Source organism: Carettochelys insculpta, chromosome 10 (genome assembly GCF_033958435.1).
Source record: "Carettochelys insculpta isolate YL-2023 chromosome 10, ASM3395843v1, whole genome shotgun sequence".
In the NCBI taxonomy this organism is placed as follows: Eukaryota; Metazoa; Chordata; order Testudines; family Carettochelyidae; genus Carettochelys; species Carettochelys insculpta.
In genome coordinates this window covers 50,058,278-50,076,272 of record NC_134146.1, presented here as the reverse complement: position 1 = coordinate 50,076,272, position 17,995 = coordinate 50,058,278, and the positions used below count along the sequence as shown (strand labels likewise).

Genomic DNA, 17,995 nt, shown 5'->3' with positions numbered 1-17,995 from the left:
TTGTTGTTCTCGAAGCTACAGACTAACACGGCTCCCTCTCTGATACTGAACTCCACAGTTATAAATCTGTCACTGACATTGTCCCACTGCGACTTTGAATAGGGTGACCACACTTCTCCAGGCCCAATACAGGATACCTGGCCTCTGGGGATGGGGAGCTACTCTCCCATGTTGAGGCACCCCAGAGATGGGGACTGCTGCCCCACGGTGGGGCATGGAGGATGGGGGCTCTGCAGCCTCCAGGCGGGGACGCTGGGATTGGGAGCTTCTGCCCCACACTAGGGCACTGGGGATGGGTGCTGTGAAGCCTGCTGGCACAGGACACTGGTGAACCATGCAGCTGTCCAACAGTGGAGCTTCCTGACAATGGGGGGCTGCCAACACAGCATCTGGGGTGCAGGGGAACAGGGCAGCTGCATTGCTGTGGGGGTCCCCATCAGGATCCACTGGTGCAGGACACGGAGCACCAGGGAACATGGCAGCTGCACCATTGAGGAGCTCCCTGGCAGCAGGGGCTGACACCCCCAGGTGTGGGGTGAAAAGGAACAGGAGCCCCATAAAATATGGAACAACTTGTTCATTTTCTCACAAAAATCAGTACTCCTGTAAGAAATGTTAAATCCAGGAGTGTCCTGGTAAAATGTGGACGGATGGTCACCCCCCCTTTGGACAACACTCTGAAGTTATCCATCTCATAGCCACATTTGCAAAAGAGAGAAAACATTTATCTGCCTCCTACAGAGCCCCAGGCCCCTGGAAACTCTTCAAAGCTCTGAGACTCCAGACAGTCAACATGGCCTGCCCAGAGCTCTCACCTGTCTCCCCTGAGCTCCATAAAACCTACAGTGGATTCTCAAGGGGCGAAGGCCTTTCTTAGACTGAGCTGGAGAGGATGACCCGCGTCTGGCTGGAGCATTGGGAGGACTGAGTGATGCATATAAAGCAATCTGAAGAGGTAACTCTGTGCCTGTGTTAGACAGCGTACATGGCAGTGGCCCAGGGTGCAGGTAGGTGAAACTAACTAGTCCCTGCTTTCTGGGAGTGTATAGCTATTGGTCCTACCACAGAAAAGGAGAGGCTCAATGAACCACAATCTAAACTTAGCAGAGCTCTCAGGCCCTGTGAGCTCCTCAGCAGGAGTAATTGCCCTTGTCTTCGCTGCATCAGGACAAATGGGTTACAAGACCTAAGAGGACAGGAGGAAATATCTTCACTTAGCAGCTATGGGAACAAGGGAAGGCAGCAGGAGCAGGGAGGCGTAGCCTGACAGTTCTGTAACCTGCATAAGCGGGAGGAAGATGAGCAGAAGGGCACAGCTCTCACATCCCCGCGTCCATCTTCTCTGGCACTGGCAGGCCCAGCACACAGCCCAAGGTCTAGGTGAGCATAGAACGCTATGGGACAGTCAGAGGGGACACAACCAGGGAAGGATTCCCTGTAGCTTGCTCGGTGAAGTGAGGATGGCGACCCAAGGTTTCCAACCCAGCAGCACCACTCGGTGCACTTATGCTGCCCCTTAGCACATGGTCTGCCATGCAACAGAGAGCTCCCCTACCCTGCTGCTGCCAGATGGCCAGCTGTGGCCATGCTGTGTGACCCGAGTGGGGCCACCTGGCTAGAAGAGGGCTTGAGAATCTAGGGTCTCACCTCCCAGAAGCCAATATCCCTTGTGTCCCTGTTACAGGCCCAAGTCTCACTCACTCCTCTCTGGCTGCTCAGCAGGGCCTGGAAGTGGTTGCCAATGCCCAAGCTGCATGAAGTGGCTATAATACAACTGCAAATCAGACCCCATGGAGTTAAGTGCTGATGCACTACAGGGAAGGGATGGTGGCAATAAACAGATTCCTTTTGCCCTAGTGTGTTCCCTCAATCCAGCCCTCCATGTCCCAGTGTCGTGTCTGGCACTGGGACAGCCACTGTGCTTACCTGGCCTGCTCTGTGGGGCCAGGCTTGAGACATTCTGAGCTTGACAAGAGCCCTGAGAACATTGGGGGCCCGATTTATAAGCACCAACCGTGCAGAAATGCACCAAACACATCCACGAGAAGCTTTAGGCACCAAAATATCTCAGCACCATCCAGCTCAGGCATCCTGTCGCCTCTGCCCCCTTGTCAGCACTGGAGGTAAGGTCAATGTACGTACTTTGCCCTCATGCTTCACAAGCATTTACAAACTGGCTGCAAATGCAAAGCATTTTCTCCAGATTTCCTGGCCTGGAGAGAGCTCGAACACACTGTGCCGAAAACTGTGCACCGCATTGTACAAGCCAGGACAAATTGCTGGCCAGATAGGTGGGTAACATTTTCCCCCATAAGAACTCTATTTCCATCTGCAGTGTGCATGCGGGTGGGCAGGGGAGAAGAAGAGGGATAGCCTCTTGAATCTTGACTCACCAGGGACATAGTCTGTGAGTGAATCGGTTGGAGGCAGTATCAAAGGAAAGGCCTGTGCCAGCTTCACTGGCTAAAGTCCCACAGACAACTACGGCGTCGGACAAAACTCAAAGGCTGAGATTTCTCAAAAGATCTCAGCTCCCATTCAGGCACCGAAGTAAGTGGCCCAGTTTTCAGACCCCTTGAGCCTGGTAGGTTCTAGCACCTGGAAACATGGCCTTATGCTCTTTGAACAGCTAGTCCCCCATGGCAGAGCCCTTCTCCTTGCTAATAGGAAACTCTAAAGATACGGGGCTGGATTCCTCACTTCAACGCGTTAACTTCCACCTGCCTGGAATCAAGGCCACATTCCATTTTTCTTTTGTAAAACATGTATCTGGCTCCCTGTCACCGTAGCATCTGAGCAGCTCACAATCTTTATTGTACTTCCTTCCCTAACACCCATGGGAGGCAGGGCAGGGCCAGGCCATTATCCCATTGTCCAGAGGGGAAGCTGAGGCACCGAGTGACTAAGAGCCAAATTCAAAGGCCACATCTCTTGGGCTAAAAGTAACAAGGGGACTTTATAAGAATGGCCACACTGGGTCAGACCAAAGGTCCATGTAGCTCAGTGTCCTGTCTTACCTATCTATCTCACAGAACTGGAAGAGACCTTTAGAGGTCAGCAAGTCCAGCCCTCTGCCCTCACAGCAGGACATATCACTATCCCTGACAAATTTTTTTTTTATCTATTTGCCCCAGATTCCAAAATGCCCCCCCTCAAGGAATGAGCTCACAACCCTGGCTTTAGCAAGCTAATAACTACTGAGCCTCTGACAGTGGCCAATGCCAGGTGGCCCCGGGGGGGTGAACAGAGCAGGGAATTGTTGAGTGACCCCTCTCTGGTCACCCATTCTCAGCTTCAGATAAACAGAGGCTTGGGGCACCATTGCTACCCAGCCTGCTCACAGCTGTTGCTGGGCCTGACCTCTATGAATTTATCCAGCTCTTATTATGAACCTTGTGGGGACTGATTCTGGGACCGAGGAACTTCAAGTAGCATTTAGGCACCAAAGTCTGTTTGTGACTCCTGTCCAACTTGTCTTGCCCAGGGTCATCCAGGGAACCTATGGCAGAGGAGAGATCCGAAGCCATGTTTGCTGAATCCCAGGCCAGTGCTCTGACCCCCACAGCCTGTCTCTTTTGTCCCAGCCTGTAACAGATCAGACTGTTAAAACTGAAATATCCCACAAGCATTTTCCTTTTCCCACTCCTTATGCAACATGTTTCCTGGGAACATTTCACTCAGCTTGGACTGAAAAGCTAAAGCAGTCTGTTTCCTTCCCTGTTCACACTCACGTTATGCTCTGGGTCTGCTTTACCAGCAGAGAATGCTGTAGTGATCTAGTCTACAGCAGCGTGAGGGTGGGTTTCCATCCCAAATCAGCTGCTGCTATGGAATGCACACTCTCTTTTTCCCCTTCTTTCTTTGTTTTTAAACCCTTTCACACTTCAGGGTTTGAAATGCTGTGGGAGGTTTGCAAAGCTCACAGGATGGATGGATTTCCCCAGCTCTCACCTTACGTCATCTCCCAATCAACGGAGCTTTGCTCACAGAAAAAGATGATTTTTTTTCAGTATCCCAAACCTGTCATCTTCAAAAAAGAGACCATATTTCCCTTGATTTAGGCTGTGCTGTCTGCAGATTGCTAAGCCCCTTAAAAAAGTGAATTTTGCTTCACCGTAAGTCAGCTAGCCAGATATCATGTCCAGCACACAGAGGGTAACCTGAGGCACAGAGAAATAACACAGCCACATCAAAGCATCACCCAGCAAGGAAGAAAATAACTGGCCCTACGCCTCTACATCACGTCCCAAGAACCTTGTCTGTCACGCTTCTGCACTAACCACTAGACCACACAGCTGAAGCTATTTCGCTCAAGTTGTCTTTGAGCAGAAGAGACGGTGACTGTGGTTTTTCTCTAGCTGAACTCCTGCATTACATTTTTTGTGGCACAGACTGATGTTATGCCTAGAACACTGTGTAATCCGCAAATAAATCAATATGGGAAGAACATCCAGTACTGTTTGGGGAATGAAAAAACACAAAGCTGCAGTGCAAGGAGGATTTCCAGCAGTTTCATGGATGGAAAAAAACAGGGGAAGAAGTCTCCTTCTTCTATCCCACCTTTCTGTGCCACAGCATTATCGAGAGCTTGGTCCAAAACCCAGCAGGCTCCTGCCAGTGCTGCAAATGTCTCTTGGTCCACTGAGAGCTAAGCTTCACAGCTGTCAGACCAGTGGGTGTTTTGAAGAAGCATCAGGGAAGCCACTGGACAGAGGTGGCCAATGAACACCGACCAACGCAGGGGGACAGGCAGGTCTCTCCCTCCCCATCGCCTGCACGTGCACATTGCTGCTGCTTTCTCCGACTTTTCACCTCATGCCTTCAAAGACACATCTCTCTTGTCTGGAGCTGTCACTCAGCTGTGTGCAAATCTCCTCCACAGCTCTCCTTCTGACTGATTGGTTACAGAAATCCTTTCTTCTGCCCATGTGCTCCCCACCCTCCTTCTCTCCTGTGCCTCCTTCTTGCCTTGAGCTTAGTTCTTTCCAGATGGAGTACCGCAGTGGGCAGAGACACCCCCCACCCCACCTGTAAGCTGAGCACTTGGGAGGATGCTCAGGAAAAATTCAGATGCTGCCCAGCTGATTACTGAGCACCCACAATGGGCAGTGTCTGTTTCTATTGGTGGTGAACATCTGCACTTGTTTTGGTGCAAAGAACAAAATGTATTCCACCCATGGATGGAAAAAAGACAGAGAGAACCCTGCCCCCTTCCACCTCCTCCTGTAGAGGGTCAAGGCACCGCTGAGCAGAAATACTGAAAGATGCGTTTAAAGCAAATAGCTGCCAGCTGCTTCACCACCAGCAAGCGCTAAAACTGTGATCCCCACAGACCTTACACTCGGCAGCAGAAAGCCTGCTCCCTACTCAGCTGGGGACCTCCAGGTGCTGATGAAGTGAGCGTTCACGTGCCCTCTCAAGGACAGCGGCATTTGAGGTGCTACCGAGTGGATTTAAATGCTATCCTGCAAGATCCCTGGCAGGAAAAGAACTAGTGAGGAGATAGTGTTCAGGGGTAAATGCTGTTGCTAAGGCAGTCGGTCAGTATTTCAGCCACAGTGAAGCCCCTCTCCATCCCCCATAACCCAGCACCTGTGCCAGCTACAGTATGAGGAACGCAGGCACACCAACCACTCTGTACACACCCTCATACGTCTTATCAGACTCCCCCCCGCCACTGACTCACTAGCGGGTGGCTTTGCTCTCCCTGTCTGCACCAGACATGCAGCCTGATTTGACTTTGCCCAAAAAATAATTCGTGTCTCACGCTCTTTATTTCTACCACGTTTTCTCTGGCCAGTTTGGAAACCAGACACCCCTGAAGCCCATCCTGAGAGCCACCTGTGGTCTGTAGACACGCTGCCTCTTGCAAGAGGTCGCCCAGGCAAAGAGGCACCCACTAGCCCCTGTACAGAAGTAACTCTGCCTATCGCTGCTGGGGACTCTCATGACAGAGGCATCTCTAATAGGGCCAGGGCTGTGTTGGTCTGTATTGCATTTGGTGGTAGCAAAAAAGATATCGATTCAGATGTGGTTATTAAACCTCAGCAAATAGGAAGCTGCCTGTAGATGTGTCCTGCACTGGGTATGCGCCCCTTGTTCACAGTAGCTGTGTCTACACGTGCACGCTACTTCGAAGTAGCGGCACTAACTTCGAAATAGCGCCCGTCACGGCTACACGCGTCGGGCGCTATTTCGAAGTTAACTTCGACGTTAGGCGGCGAGACGTCGAAGTCGCTAACCCCATGAGGGGATAGGAATAGCGCCCTACTTCGACGTTCAATGTCGAAGTAGGGACCGTGTAGACGATCCGCGTCCTGCAACGTCGAAATTGCTGGGTCCTCCATGGCGGCCATCAGCTGGGGGGTTGAGAGATGCTCTCTCTCCAGCCCCTGTGGGGCCCTATGGTCACCGTGGGCAGCAGCCCTTAGCCCAGGGCTTCTGGCTGCTGCTGCGGCAGCTGGGGATCCATGCTGCAGGCACAGGGTCTGCAACCAGTTGTCGGCTCTGTGTATCTTGTGTTGTTTAGTGCAACTGTGTCTGGGAGGGGCCCTTTAAGGGAGCGGCTTGCTGTTGGGTCCGCCCTGTGACCCTGTCTGCAGCTGTGCCTGGCACCCTTATTTCGATGTGTGCTACTTTGGGGTGTAGACGTACCCTCGCAGCGCCTATTTCGATGTGGTGCCGCGCAACGTCGAAGTTGAACATCGACGTTGCCAGCCCTGGAGGACGTGTAGACGTTATTCATCGAAATAGCCTATTTCGATGTTGCTACATCGAAATAAGCTATTTCGATGTTGGCTTCACGTGTAGACGTAGCCAGTGTGTGATACAGCAAATCCCCTTGTCTGGCGCCACCTGCTGCCATCTGCCCCTTCTTTGGATTTGCCTCCATCTGTACAACCCCTTCTGGAGTAACAGCTCCCAGAGAAATAGTGTGCCACAAAACTCTAGGGACAGGCATGGCTTTTTCCACCCATCCCAGGCTTCTTTGCAGCCCAACACCTCTCCCCAGGTGGCAGGTTCCCAGGCTGCCTCCCAAGATCCCAGCAAAAGCCTGAAACAAGCCAAACTCAACTTGAGCAACATCTGCTGGTCTGGGCTCAAGCAATTAGACCCCAGGCTCTCCCTGTTGGAACTCTGACCCCTCCCCTGCCCCCACCAAGGGCCATTGGCCCCTTTCCCAGGGCCTACTGCCAGCTCCTCTCCTGGCATTTCCATTTTCCAACTTGCCCCTCCTGGACTTCTCTTGTACCTTTTCACACCCCTCCATTATGAACACGACTTGGCTCCTGCCCAGCCAGATCTAATGACCAATCAAGCCTGGCACATGCTACACTACAGCCAATGGGCAAACGGAGCTCTCAGATGCCTCCTCGTGCTTTTTGCACCCGGGAGGGGGAGTACACCCCAGTCACACAGGCCCACCTATCATGGAGACAACAGCAGTGAAATCAAGGCCCCATTCTACTAGGCATTGACAGACCTGGGGTGGTGGGTGGAGCTGCTGCTTGGGGAGACAAGCTCCCTGCCTGGGTCCTGCCCATATGCCACCTGCTCCATCCAACCCCTGCCCCTACTCTGCCTGGGCTCCACCCCCAAGCTGCCCAGGCCCTGCCCCTCCTCACTGTCTCCCTCCCTTCTTCCCCGCCCCTCTCTGCTCACCACTTCCAGTCAAATCCCTGAACCTGCACGTAGCAAATGACTCTGGAGAAAAGCACACTTCTACAATTTCTTTCTAAAAAATGGAGCATGTTTTCCACTGCACACCAGGTTGTAAAGGTTGGGCATCCAGAAGGAATCCAATTAAAAGCACTAAATTTGGGGATAAAAATGTCAGTCATAGGTTTTTTTTGACATACCCTGAAGTTTGTCAGAGATTTATTTGCAAAATCTTTGTAAGTAAGAGCAAGTCAGCTGTCCTGCTGAATATAACATTAACTATGCAATACATAATGCAGCTCTTCTCTGTTTTACATTTTCTTAATCAGTGCTTCTCAGCTGCATTATATATATTACATGTACTCTAAAACCTGCATAAAGTAGTCATGCCGGATTACTCTAGATTTAATGCTCCAAAATAAAGACATTATTTTAGATTAATCAGAACAGTTTAGTGTGGTTCATAACAAAGTTAATTGCTTTTAGAAAAAGGGAACTCTAATTTATTTTGTGTGAGCTCCGTAACAATAAACACGTTTATGAAATGTTGTCATATGTTTATGTTAAAAATATGTTCCCAAAGATTTTAGGTCTACCAAAGGGTTTTATCTTTCCCTAAGGTACTGATTTTGGTGGAAGTTTTTCTTAAAACTAGTTCAAATAGTCAGAAGAAAGAAAGGGAGACTTGTTTGTCCAGCTACCTGGAAGAAAAGGGATGTTGTTTCTTTAAGGGATCTCTTGAACAGGGCGTGAAAGCAGAGTAGGGATGGACAGGAAGACTTTGGAAGCAAGTTTCTGTTCACCTGTGGGCGGGTGGCGTATGTGTGCGCTCGATGCAAGGAGCTCCTGGCCCTCAGAGACCGAGTGCGTGCTTTGGAGGCCAGGGTGGCTGAACTGGAGGAGCTAAGGAAGGCAGAGGTGTTTGTGGATGAGACTTTCCGGGACATAGTAGGGCTGTCCCACCTCCAATCTGACAGTCCTGAGGCTGTTACGGAGGATGAAAGGCTCAGGGAAGGAGAGCAGTCAAGGGGAGCAGAGGGAAACCATCCCGTAGTTGGGACCCTCCTTCCAGAGGGTGATGTTGTATCCTCTCGTGCCGAGGATACTTCTCCGGGGGAGGGAGCGCCAGCTGTTAGGAAGAAGCAGGTTTTAGTAGTGGGGGATTCGATCATTAGAAATATAGATAGTTGGGTTTGTGATGACCGGGAGAACCGTATGGTGACTTGCCTGCCTGGTGCGAAGGTTGCGGATCTCTCGAGGCATCTAGACAGACTTATGGGCAGTGCTGGGGAGGAGCCGGTCGTTGTGGTACATGTTGGTACCAATGACATAGGGAAGGGTAGAAGAGATGTTCTGGAGGCCAAATTTAGGTTACTAGGAAAGAGACTGAAATCCAGAACATCTTTGGTGGCATTCTCTGAAATGCTTCCAGTTCCACGCGCAGGGCCAGATAGACAGGCAGAACTTCAGAGTCTCAATGCGTGGATGAGACGATGGTGTAGGGAAGAGGGGTTTAGATTTATTAGGAACTGGGGACACTTTTGGGGTAGGGGGAGCCTATACAGGAAGGATGGGCTCCACCTAAATCAAGGTGGATCCAGACTGCTGGCATTAAACATTAAAAAGGTCATAGAGCAGTTTTTAAACTAAGAGGTGGGGGAAAGCCGATTGGTGCGGGGGAGCACCTGGATCGGACGGAGACTTCTCTTACACGAGGCTCCATAGACAGGGATTCCCTAGAAGTTAGTCAGATAGGGAACGTGGGAAATAATATATGGGCAAGATCAGATGTGAAACAATCGTGCATAAAAAAATCCACCACGTCTGTGAAAGGCGGACATATAAATAGTGGTAGTTTTCTAACATGCTTTTACACTAATGCTAGGAGTCTGTCTAATAAGATGGGTGAACTGGAGTACCTCATATCAAAGGAGGAAGTTGACATAATAGGCATCTCAGAAACATGGTGGAATGAGGACAATCAGTGGGACACTATCATACCGGGATATAAATTATATCGGAAAGACAGAACAGGTCGTGCGGGTGGCGGAGTGGTACTATATGTGAAGGATAATATAGAATCAAATGAAGTAAAAATCCTAAAGGAATCAAAATGTTCCATAGAATCATTATGGATAACAATTCATTCCTCTAATATGAATATGGCATTAGGAATATATTACCGACCACCTAACCAGGACAGTGATAGTGATGCTGAAATGTTAAGGGAGATTAGAGAGGCTATCAAAATAAAAAACACAGTAATAATAGGAGATTTCAATTATCCCCATATTGATTGGGTGCATGTCACCTCAGGACGGGATTCAGAGATTAAACTTCTTGATGCCTTAAATGACTGCTTCTTGGAGCAGCTAGTACAGGAACCCACAAGGGGAGAGTCGATTCTCGATCTAGTCTTGACTGGAACGCAGGATCTGGTCCAAGAGGTAACTGTTACTGGACCGCTTGGAAATAGTGACCACAATATAATAACTTTTAATATTCCTGTGTTGGGAAGAACACCGCAGCGGTCAAACACTCTGGCATTTAATTTCAAAAAGGGGAATTACACTAAAATGAGGAAGCTAGTTAAACAGAAACTAAAAGGTAGAGTAATTAAACTAAAATCCCTGGAAGCTGCATGGAAACTGTTTAAAGACACCATACTAGAGGCCCAACTTAAATGTATACCCCAAATAAAAAAACACAGTAAGAGACCTAACAAAGAACCACCATGGCTAAACAGCCATGTTAAAAAGGCAGTGAGAGAGAAAAGGGCAGCTTTTAAAAAGTGGAAGTCAAATCCTAGTGAGGAAAATAGAAAGGAACATAAACACTCCCAAATTAACTGTCATAATGTAGTAAGAAAAGCCAAAAAAGAGTTTGAGGAACAGCTAGCCAAAAATTCAAAAAACAATAGTAAAATGTTTTTTAAATACATTAGAAGCAGGAAGCCTGCTAAAAAAGCAGTGGGGCCCTTGGATGATAAAGATATAAAAGGAGCGATCAGGGAAGACAGTGCCATTGCGGAGCGATTAAATGATTTCTTTGCTTCAGTCTTCACGGCTGAAGATGTTACAGAGGTTCCTAAATCTGAGCCAGCCTTTTTAGGCGACAAATCTGAGGAACTCACTCAGATTGAAGTGACATTAGAGGAGGTTTTGGAATTAATTGATAAGCTGAATAGTAACAAGTCTCCAGGACCAGATGGCATTCACCCAAGGGTTCTGAAAGAACTCAAATGTGAAATTGCGGAGTTATTAACAGTGGTTTGTAACCTATCCTTTAAATCCACTTTGGTACCAAATGACTGGAAGACGGCCAATATAACACCAATATTTAAAAAAGGCTCTAGAGGAGATCCTGGCAATTATAGACCGATAAGTTTAACATCAGTACCAGGTAAATTAGTAGAAACACTAGTAAAGAGTAAAATTGCAAGGCACATAGAAGAGCACGAATTGTTGGGCAAAAGTCAGCATGGTTTCTGCAGAGGGAAGTCATGTCTGTCTAATCTATTAGAATTCTTTGAAGGGGTTAATAAACATGCGGACAAGGGGCACCCAGTGGACATAATATACCTAGATTTCCAGAAAGCCTTTGACACGGTCCCACACCAAAGGCTTTTATGTAAATTAGGTGGTCATGGGATAGGAGGAAAGGTCCTTTCATGGATCGGGAATTGGTTAAAAGACAGAAAACAAAGGGTTGGAATAAATGGTAAATTTTCACAATGGAGGGGGGTAACTAGTGGTGTTCCCCAGGGCTCAGTCCTGGGACCGATCCTGTTCAACTTATTCATCAATGATCTAGAAAATGAGGTAAGCAGTGAGGTGGCAAAGTTTGCAGATGACACCAAGTTGTTCAGGACAGTCAAAAGCAAAAGGGATTGTGAAGAACTACAAAAAGATCTCAGCAAACTGAGTGATTGGGCAGCAAAATGGCAAATGAAATTTAATGTGGGTAAGTGTAAGGTAATGCATGTTGGAAAAAATAACCCAAATTACACGTACTACATGATGGGGTCAAATTTAGCTACGACAGATAAGGAAAGGGATCTTGGAGTTATAGTGGATAGTTCTCTGAAGACATCCACGCAGTGTGCAGCGGCAGTTAGTAAGGCAAATAGGATGTTAGGAATTATTAAAAAAGGGATCGATAATAAGACAAAAGATATCATACTTCCCCTATATAAAACTATGGTACGCCCACATCTCGAGTACTGCGTGCAGATGTGGTCTCCTCACCTCAAAAAAGATATATTGGCATTAGAAAAGGTTCAGAAAAGGGCGACTAAGATGATTAGGGGCTTGGAAAGGGTCCCATATGGGGAGAGGCTAGAGAGACTGGGACTTTTCAGTTTGGAAAAGAGGCGATTGAGGGGCGATATGATAGAGGTATATAAAATCATGAATGGTGTGGAGAAAGTGAATATAGAAAAATTATTTACCTTTTCCCATAATACAAGAACCAGGGGACACCAAATGAAATTGATGGGTAGTAGGTTCAAAACTAATAAAAGGAAATTTTTCTTCACACAGCGCACAGTCAACCTGTGGAACTCCTTGCCCGAGGAGGCTGTGAAGGCCAGGACTCTATTAGGGTTTAAAAAAGAGCTTGATAAATTTTTGCAGGTCAGGTCCATAAATGGCTATTAGCCAGGGATAAAGTATGGTGCCCTAGCCTTCATAACAAGGGCAGGAGATGGATGGCAGGAGATAAATCACTTGTCTTCTGTTCTCCTTCTCTGGGGCACCTGGCATTGGCCACCGTCGGCAGATGGGATGCTGGGCTTGATGGACCTTTGGGTCTGACCCAGTATGGCCATTCTTATGTTCTTATGTTCTTATGTTCTTATGATCATAATTCAAATGTGTATTTTAGATCAGAGTGGTCGTTTGAAGAATTTATTTGGAAACCCTGGACGCCCTGTCATTTTGGGCATTGGCACCCTCCCCACTAGACTATCCAGTTACATCGACTCCCTCCTCAGACCCTATGCCACCAACACTCCCAGCTATCTGCCAGATACCACCAACTTCCTGAGGAAATTACAAAACATCAGAAAAGATGTAGAGGCTCTGTACACTAATATTCCACACAAAGACAGATTACAAGCAATCAGGAATACCATCCTGATGTCACCACAGCCAGTCTGGTGTCTGACCTCTGCAACTTTGTTCTCACCCACAATTATTTCCGATTTGGGGACAATTTATACGTCCAGATTAGTGGAACTGCTATGGGCACCCACATGGCCCCACAATATGCTAATATATTTATGGCTGACCTAGAACAACGATTCCTCAGCTCTCGTCCCCATTATCCCTCCTCTACTTAAGATACATTGATGACATCTCTATGATTTGGACCCATGGTATAGTACTCTAGAAGAATTCCACAGAGACTTTAACAACCTGCACCCCACCATCAACTTATGCCTCGATTACTCCAAGTAAGAGATACATTTCCTGGACACTACAGTACAAATCAAGGATGGCCGGATCGGTATCACACTGTACCAGAAACCCACTGATCGCTATACTTACCTACACCCTTCTAGCTTCCATCCTGCACACACAACTAGATCCATTATTTACAGTCAAGCCCTTAGGTACAATCACATTTGCTCTGATCCAACTGACAGAGACCAAAAACTACAAGATCTCTACCAAATATTCATAAACTTGAATTACCACCAGGAGAAACAAAAAAACAAATCAACAGGGCCAGACGTATACCCAGAGACCAGATACTCCAAGATAGGCCCCAAAAAGCCAAGAACAGAACACCACTGGTCATCACCTACAGCCCCCAACTCAGACCACTGCAATGAATTATTAAAGACCTACAACCGATCCTTAATCAGGATGCCACACTCCAGAAGGCCCTAGGTGACAGGCCTGTTCTCTCCTACAGACAACCTCCCAGCCTTATGAGGATTCTAACCAATAGCCACAGTCTATACTGCAGGAATACCAGTCCTGGGACTTTTCCTTGCAACTAAGCCCACTGCCAGCTTTGTCCACGTATCTATTCTGGCGATACCATCACTGAACCTAACCAGGTTACTCACAAAATCACGGGCACATTCTCATGCTCCTCAACTAATATATACGCCATCATGTGCCAACAATGCCCAGATGCTTTGTATATTGGACAGACTTCAAACTCTCTCAGACAAAGAGTGAATGGGCACAAATCAGACATCAAAACATTCCTGATCCACAAGCCAGTTAGTCTACGTGTTAATGGAGTGGGCCATTCTGTTAATGACTTAAAAGTCTGTGTTTTATTGAAGAAGAATTTCCAGTCTGCTTTTACAAAGAGAAGCTGCTGAACTCTCTTTCATATTCAAATTCGACACATTAACACGTGGTTTGAACCGGGATGCAAACTTTCTGGGACATTATAGGGGCTCTTTGGCATAGTTGGCTTAATCTAATTCTTGACTCCCCCCGCCCCACCCGCCTGCCCCTCTGCTCTTTGATTTGCGCACCTTGATCATTTTTTTTTCTGATTTGTCAACTTAGATTACTGTTTTGGGTCTCTATGCTTTAAATATTGAGTCTGTTCTGGTATGGCTATGGTCTGAAGAAGTGGGTCTGTCCCAGGAAAGCTCACCTAATAAATTACTTTGTTAGTCTTTAAAGTGCTACTTGACTGCATTTTTGTTTATATTTGGAAACTATATGTCTGAAGGCTAAGGCTAAATACTCAGATTGTGCCTTTAAAAATGTATGCAAGGATGTTTTAGAAATGTGATCTTCATAATCTTCAGCAACAAACTAATGAAATATTTAAAACAAATTTTAATCTGTTACCGTAATGCACAGCCTTTTTTGTCAGTAAGTTTGGAAACTGACAGTATATACTTCCGGATTGGCACATGTCTATTAAATGACTTCATTACCACTTAACGACTCTTTTACAGGTTCAACGTTATGCTAATAGGTCTGGCAAGCTGGAAGGCGTTTCACTTTTCCATTAATAGATCCGCTCCAGGGGAAGACTCACCAGCCTGCTGTGAGGGCCCACAGGAACTGTCAGAATAGGGATAGAATCATAGAATCCCAGGGCTGGAAGGGACCTCAAAAGGTCATCAAGTCCAGCCCCCTGCCCAAAGCAGGATCAACCCCAGCTAAAGCATCCCAGCCCAGGGATAGGAAAAGGGAAGTAGTTTAGCACTATAGCCTGTCTGTACAAGTGTGGGCTGACCCCCAAAGCATCCTGGAAAAAGTTCCAGAGTTCACAGACAGTCCTGGGGAGATCTACCAGGAACTGTTCCTGCAGATGGGGCAACGTGCCCACAAGCAGACAGGGACGTGGGCCAGAGCAGAGAGGAACTGGTTGATCTGATGGTGCTGGAGCAACTGCGTGAACTCTGACCCCCTGACCTGAGACTGTGGCTGATGGACCCGAAGCCAAAGGACCTGCATAGTGCAGGGCAGCTGACTGACAAGTTTATAGATGGGTGCCCTGGGTATGAAGGAGAGCCCCGAGGGACTGATTCACAGCAGTGCAGAATGGGAGTCACCCTGGAGCACTCCAGAAGGGGTACCCAGTAAACCCCTCACCCTCCCGAGGGGGGCAGCCGGTTCCAGGGTGGACCAGCAAACCTGACGGCTACTAGAATCCACTCAGCAGCATCTCCTCTGTGGAGCTGCAGCATCTGGAAATTGAATTAGGAATAAAAGAGTTGGAAGACAAGGAGAAAGACCAGCAGGACTATAAAAGACAATGGTAGCATGAACAGGTGATCAACAGCAGAACTTCAGGCTAAAAACTCTCCTGTGGTTGTAAGCCAAGATGGGGGTAGGGGACCCTGGCCTGCATGGAGCTTTGGTATAAACGTCCTGTCCTACTTTAAGTGGAGAGGTTGCAAGCTGCTTTCCTTAATGCCTTTGCAAAAGCCTGAAATCTGCAAGAGACTGATCCTGCAGGCAGGCTCTGGCATCTCACCCCCTTACAGAATCCCAAGCCACCTGTGTGACAGATACATATTTAGAATCAGTCCCTGCCCCAGGAACATGTAGTGTAAATAGACAAGGCAAAGGATGCTTGAAATACGACCAGCCTGATGGAATTTGGAAGAGGAAGGCTAGAGGGCCAGTCACAAAAGTAGCAGAAGTACCACCCCCGGAGTTACTAGATGCCATAGGCTGGCTGATACCTGCACACGCTGGCTTTAAAAAAATACTGGGGTCACAAATAATTCTGAAACACATCCTATCCCTTCCACGCAGCCACCGAGCACAGGCATCAACATCAAGAGCACAAATATGAAAAGTGCTGCCAACCACAGCCACCACCATTAATATCTGCGACATACAGCAGGGCCGACAACCTGGAACTCAGCTTCTGTGGAATCAAGCAGAAATGTAGCACTTTAAAGACTAACAAAATGATTTATTTGGTGATGAGCTGTTGTGTGACAGACCCACTTTATCAGATCTATCTCATTTCCAATACAGACTGACATTTGTAAGTACAGAGGACCAAAAAAATTGCAATGAAAACTGACAAATCAAGTACATAGGATTGAAGGAAGAGTGGAAGAGGTGGGGGATGTTAAGTGTCCTGCCTGGGATAATTACAAGCATCAAAGGAAGGGAAGCAGTCCTTGTAAAGCATGAGGTAATTGCTGTCTCTGCTCATACCACGTGTTAATGTGTCGAATTTGAATACGAATTCCAATTCACAAATTTCTTGCTGTAATCTAGGACACAAATTCCCAAGTCTGTAACAGAATGACCCACTCCATTAAAGTGTTCAGTGACAGGCTTATGTCTATTGAGATTCCTGATGTCTGCTCTGTATCCATCTCAGCCTTGACTATTCTACACGAGAAATACATTTGCTGAATACCACAGTACAAATCACTGATGGCCACATTGACACCGCTCTCTACTGGAAACCCACTGACTCCTACACTTACGTACATGCCCCCAGCTCCCATCCAGCTCACACCACATGATCCACCGTTTACAGTCAAGCCCTTAGATACAATTGCATCCACTCCGATCCTACTGACAGAGACTGAAAACGTCAAGACCTCTACCAAGCATTTATAAAACTCAATTACCCAACGGAAGAAGTAAAAAAACAGATTGACAGGACCAGACAAACACCCAGAAACCAGCTACTTCAAGATAGACCCCAGAAGATCAATAACAGAACACCTCTTGTCATCACCTATAGCCCCCAACTGAAACCATGCAATGCAATGCTGCACTCCAGAAGGCCCTAGGTGACAGGCCAGTCTTCTCCTATAGACAACCTCCTAACCTAAGAAACATTCTTACAGCAATCATGGGCTGCACCACAGTAGGCTAATCCTGGAAGTTTTCCTTGCAACAAACCCTGTTACCAACTTTGTCCACATATTTATTCTGGGGTTACCATCACTAGACCTAACCATGTTAATTACAAGATCAAAGGCACATCTTGTGCACTTCCAGCAACATTATATATGTCATTATGTGCCAGCAATGCCCTGCCACTATGTACATTGGACAGCCTGGGCAAAACCTTCACCAAAGAATAAATGGACACATGCAGACGTCAGAAATCTCAATTCTCACTCTTCATCCCAAATTTCCCCAAACAGCATGCCCTGAAATGTCCAGCCCTCCCCGAACTGTTGAGTGAAATCATACTGTTCATTTCTCCTGTAAAAAGATAAAGTCACATCATAGTTCGTTAATTTAACTGGGGTAGATACAGTCTTCCCCCACCTCATGAGGGAAATTCATTCCTGAAAAACTCCTCTTAGGGCAAATTCTTGTAAATCGAAAATGTAATTACCGTTAACTTCAAGGGGAAAAAATTTTATGCATTCCTGATCCCCAAAATTTACACCCATTTGTGCTAAAACAACACCAAATCCCATTAAAATTAACACAATTACTTCAATAGTTAACATGAGTTATCGTAACACAACCTAACAAGGCATTTTCCCTTCATTAATGACTCTACAATATGGCTGTTTACCTGCAGAGACAGGGGAACAGAAATCAAAGAGTGCCTGGGAGGGGGTAACAAAGCTGGGCAGCTGCCCATGGCTGCAGAAGCAGGGCTGGTGCTAGGGGGCAGGCAGAGCACCGCAGGGCACGGGGAGGCACGGGAAGGCAGCCCGGCCTGAGCGCAGCTTAGGTTAAGCGGGGAGAGGCCGGTGTGAGGGGCTGGCCGCGCAGGGAGCTAGGCAGGCACAGGAGGGCTCCCAGATGGCAAGGGACGATGCCTCACTCGTGTGGGGCTGCACAGCGGAGAGGCCCCGCCAGCAGCAGCCCAGGCACTAAATGCAAAGGAATGCCCACAGGCGGCAAGCAGCGCC

General features: G+C 47.6%; 1 protein-coding gene across 4 annotated transcripts in view; it reads right to left on the bottom strand.

Moving 5' to 3' along the window:
* TPRG1 (tumor protein p63 regulated 1) overlaps positions 1-17,995 on the bottom strand; it is a 116,690-nt gene that overhangs the window by 82,637 nt on the left and 16,058 nt on the right. Inside the window, exon 1 of one of the 4 annotated variants that reach the window (XM_075004008.1) lies at positions 4,561-4,593. The exons of the other annotated variants lie outside the window; for them this stretch is intronic. Coding sequence (XP_074860109.1) covers positions 4,561-4,578 — 18 coding nt within the window. The 5' untranslated portion in view covers positions 4,579-4,593. Of the gene's footprint in view, positions 1-4,560; positions 4,594-17,995 lie in introns of those variants that run through there. 4 annotated transcript variants of the gene reach the window in all.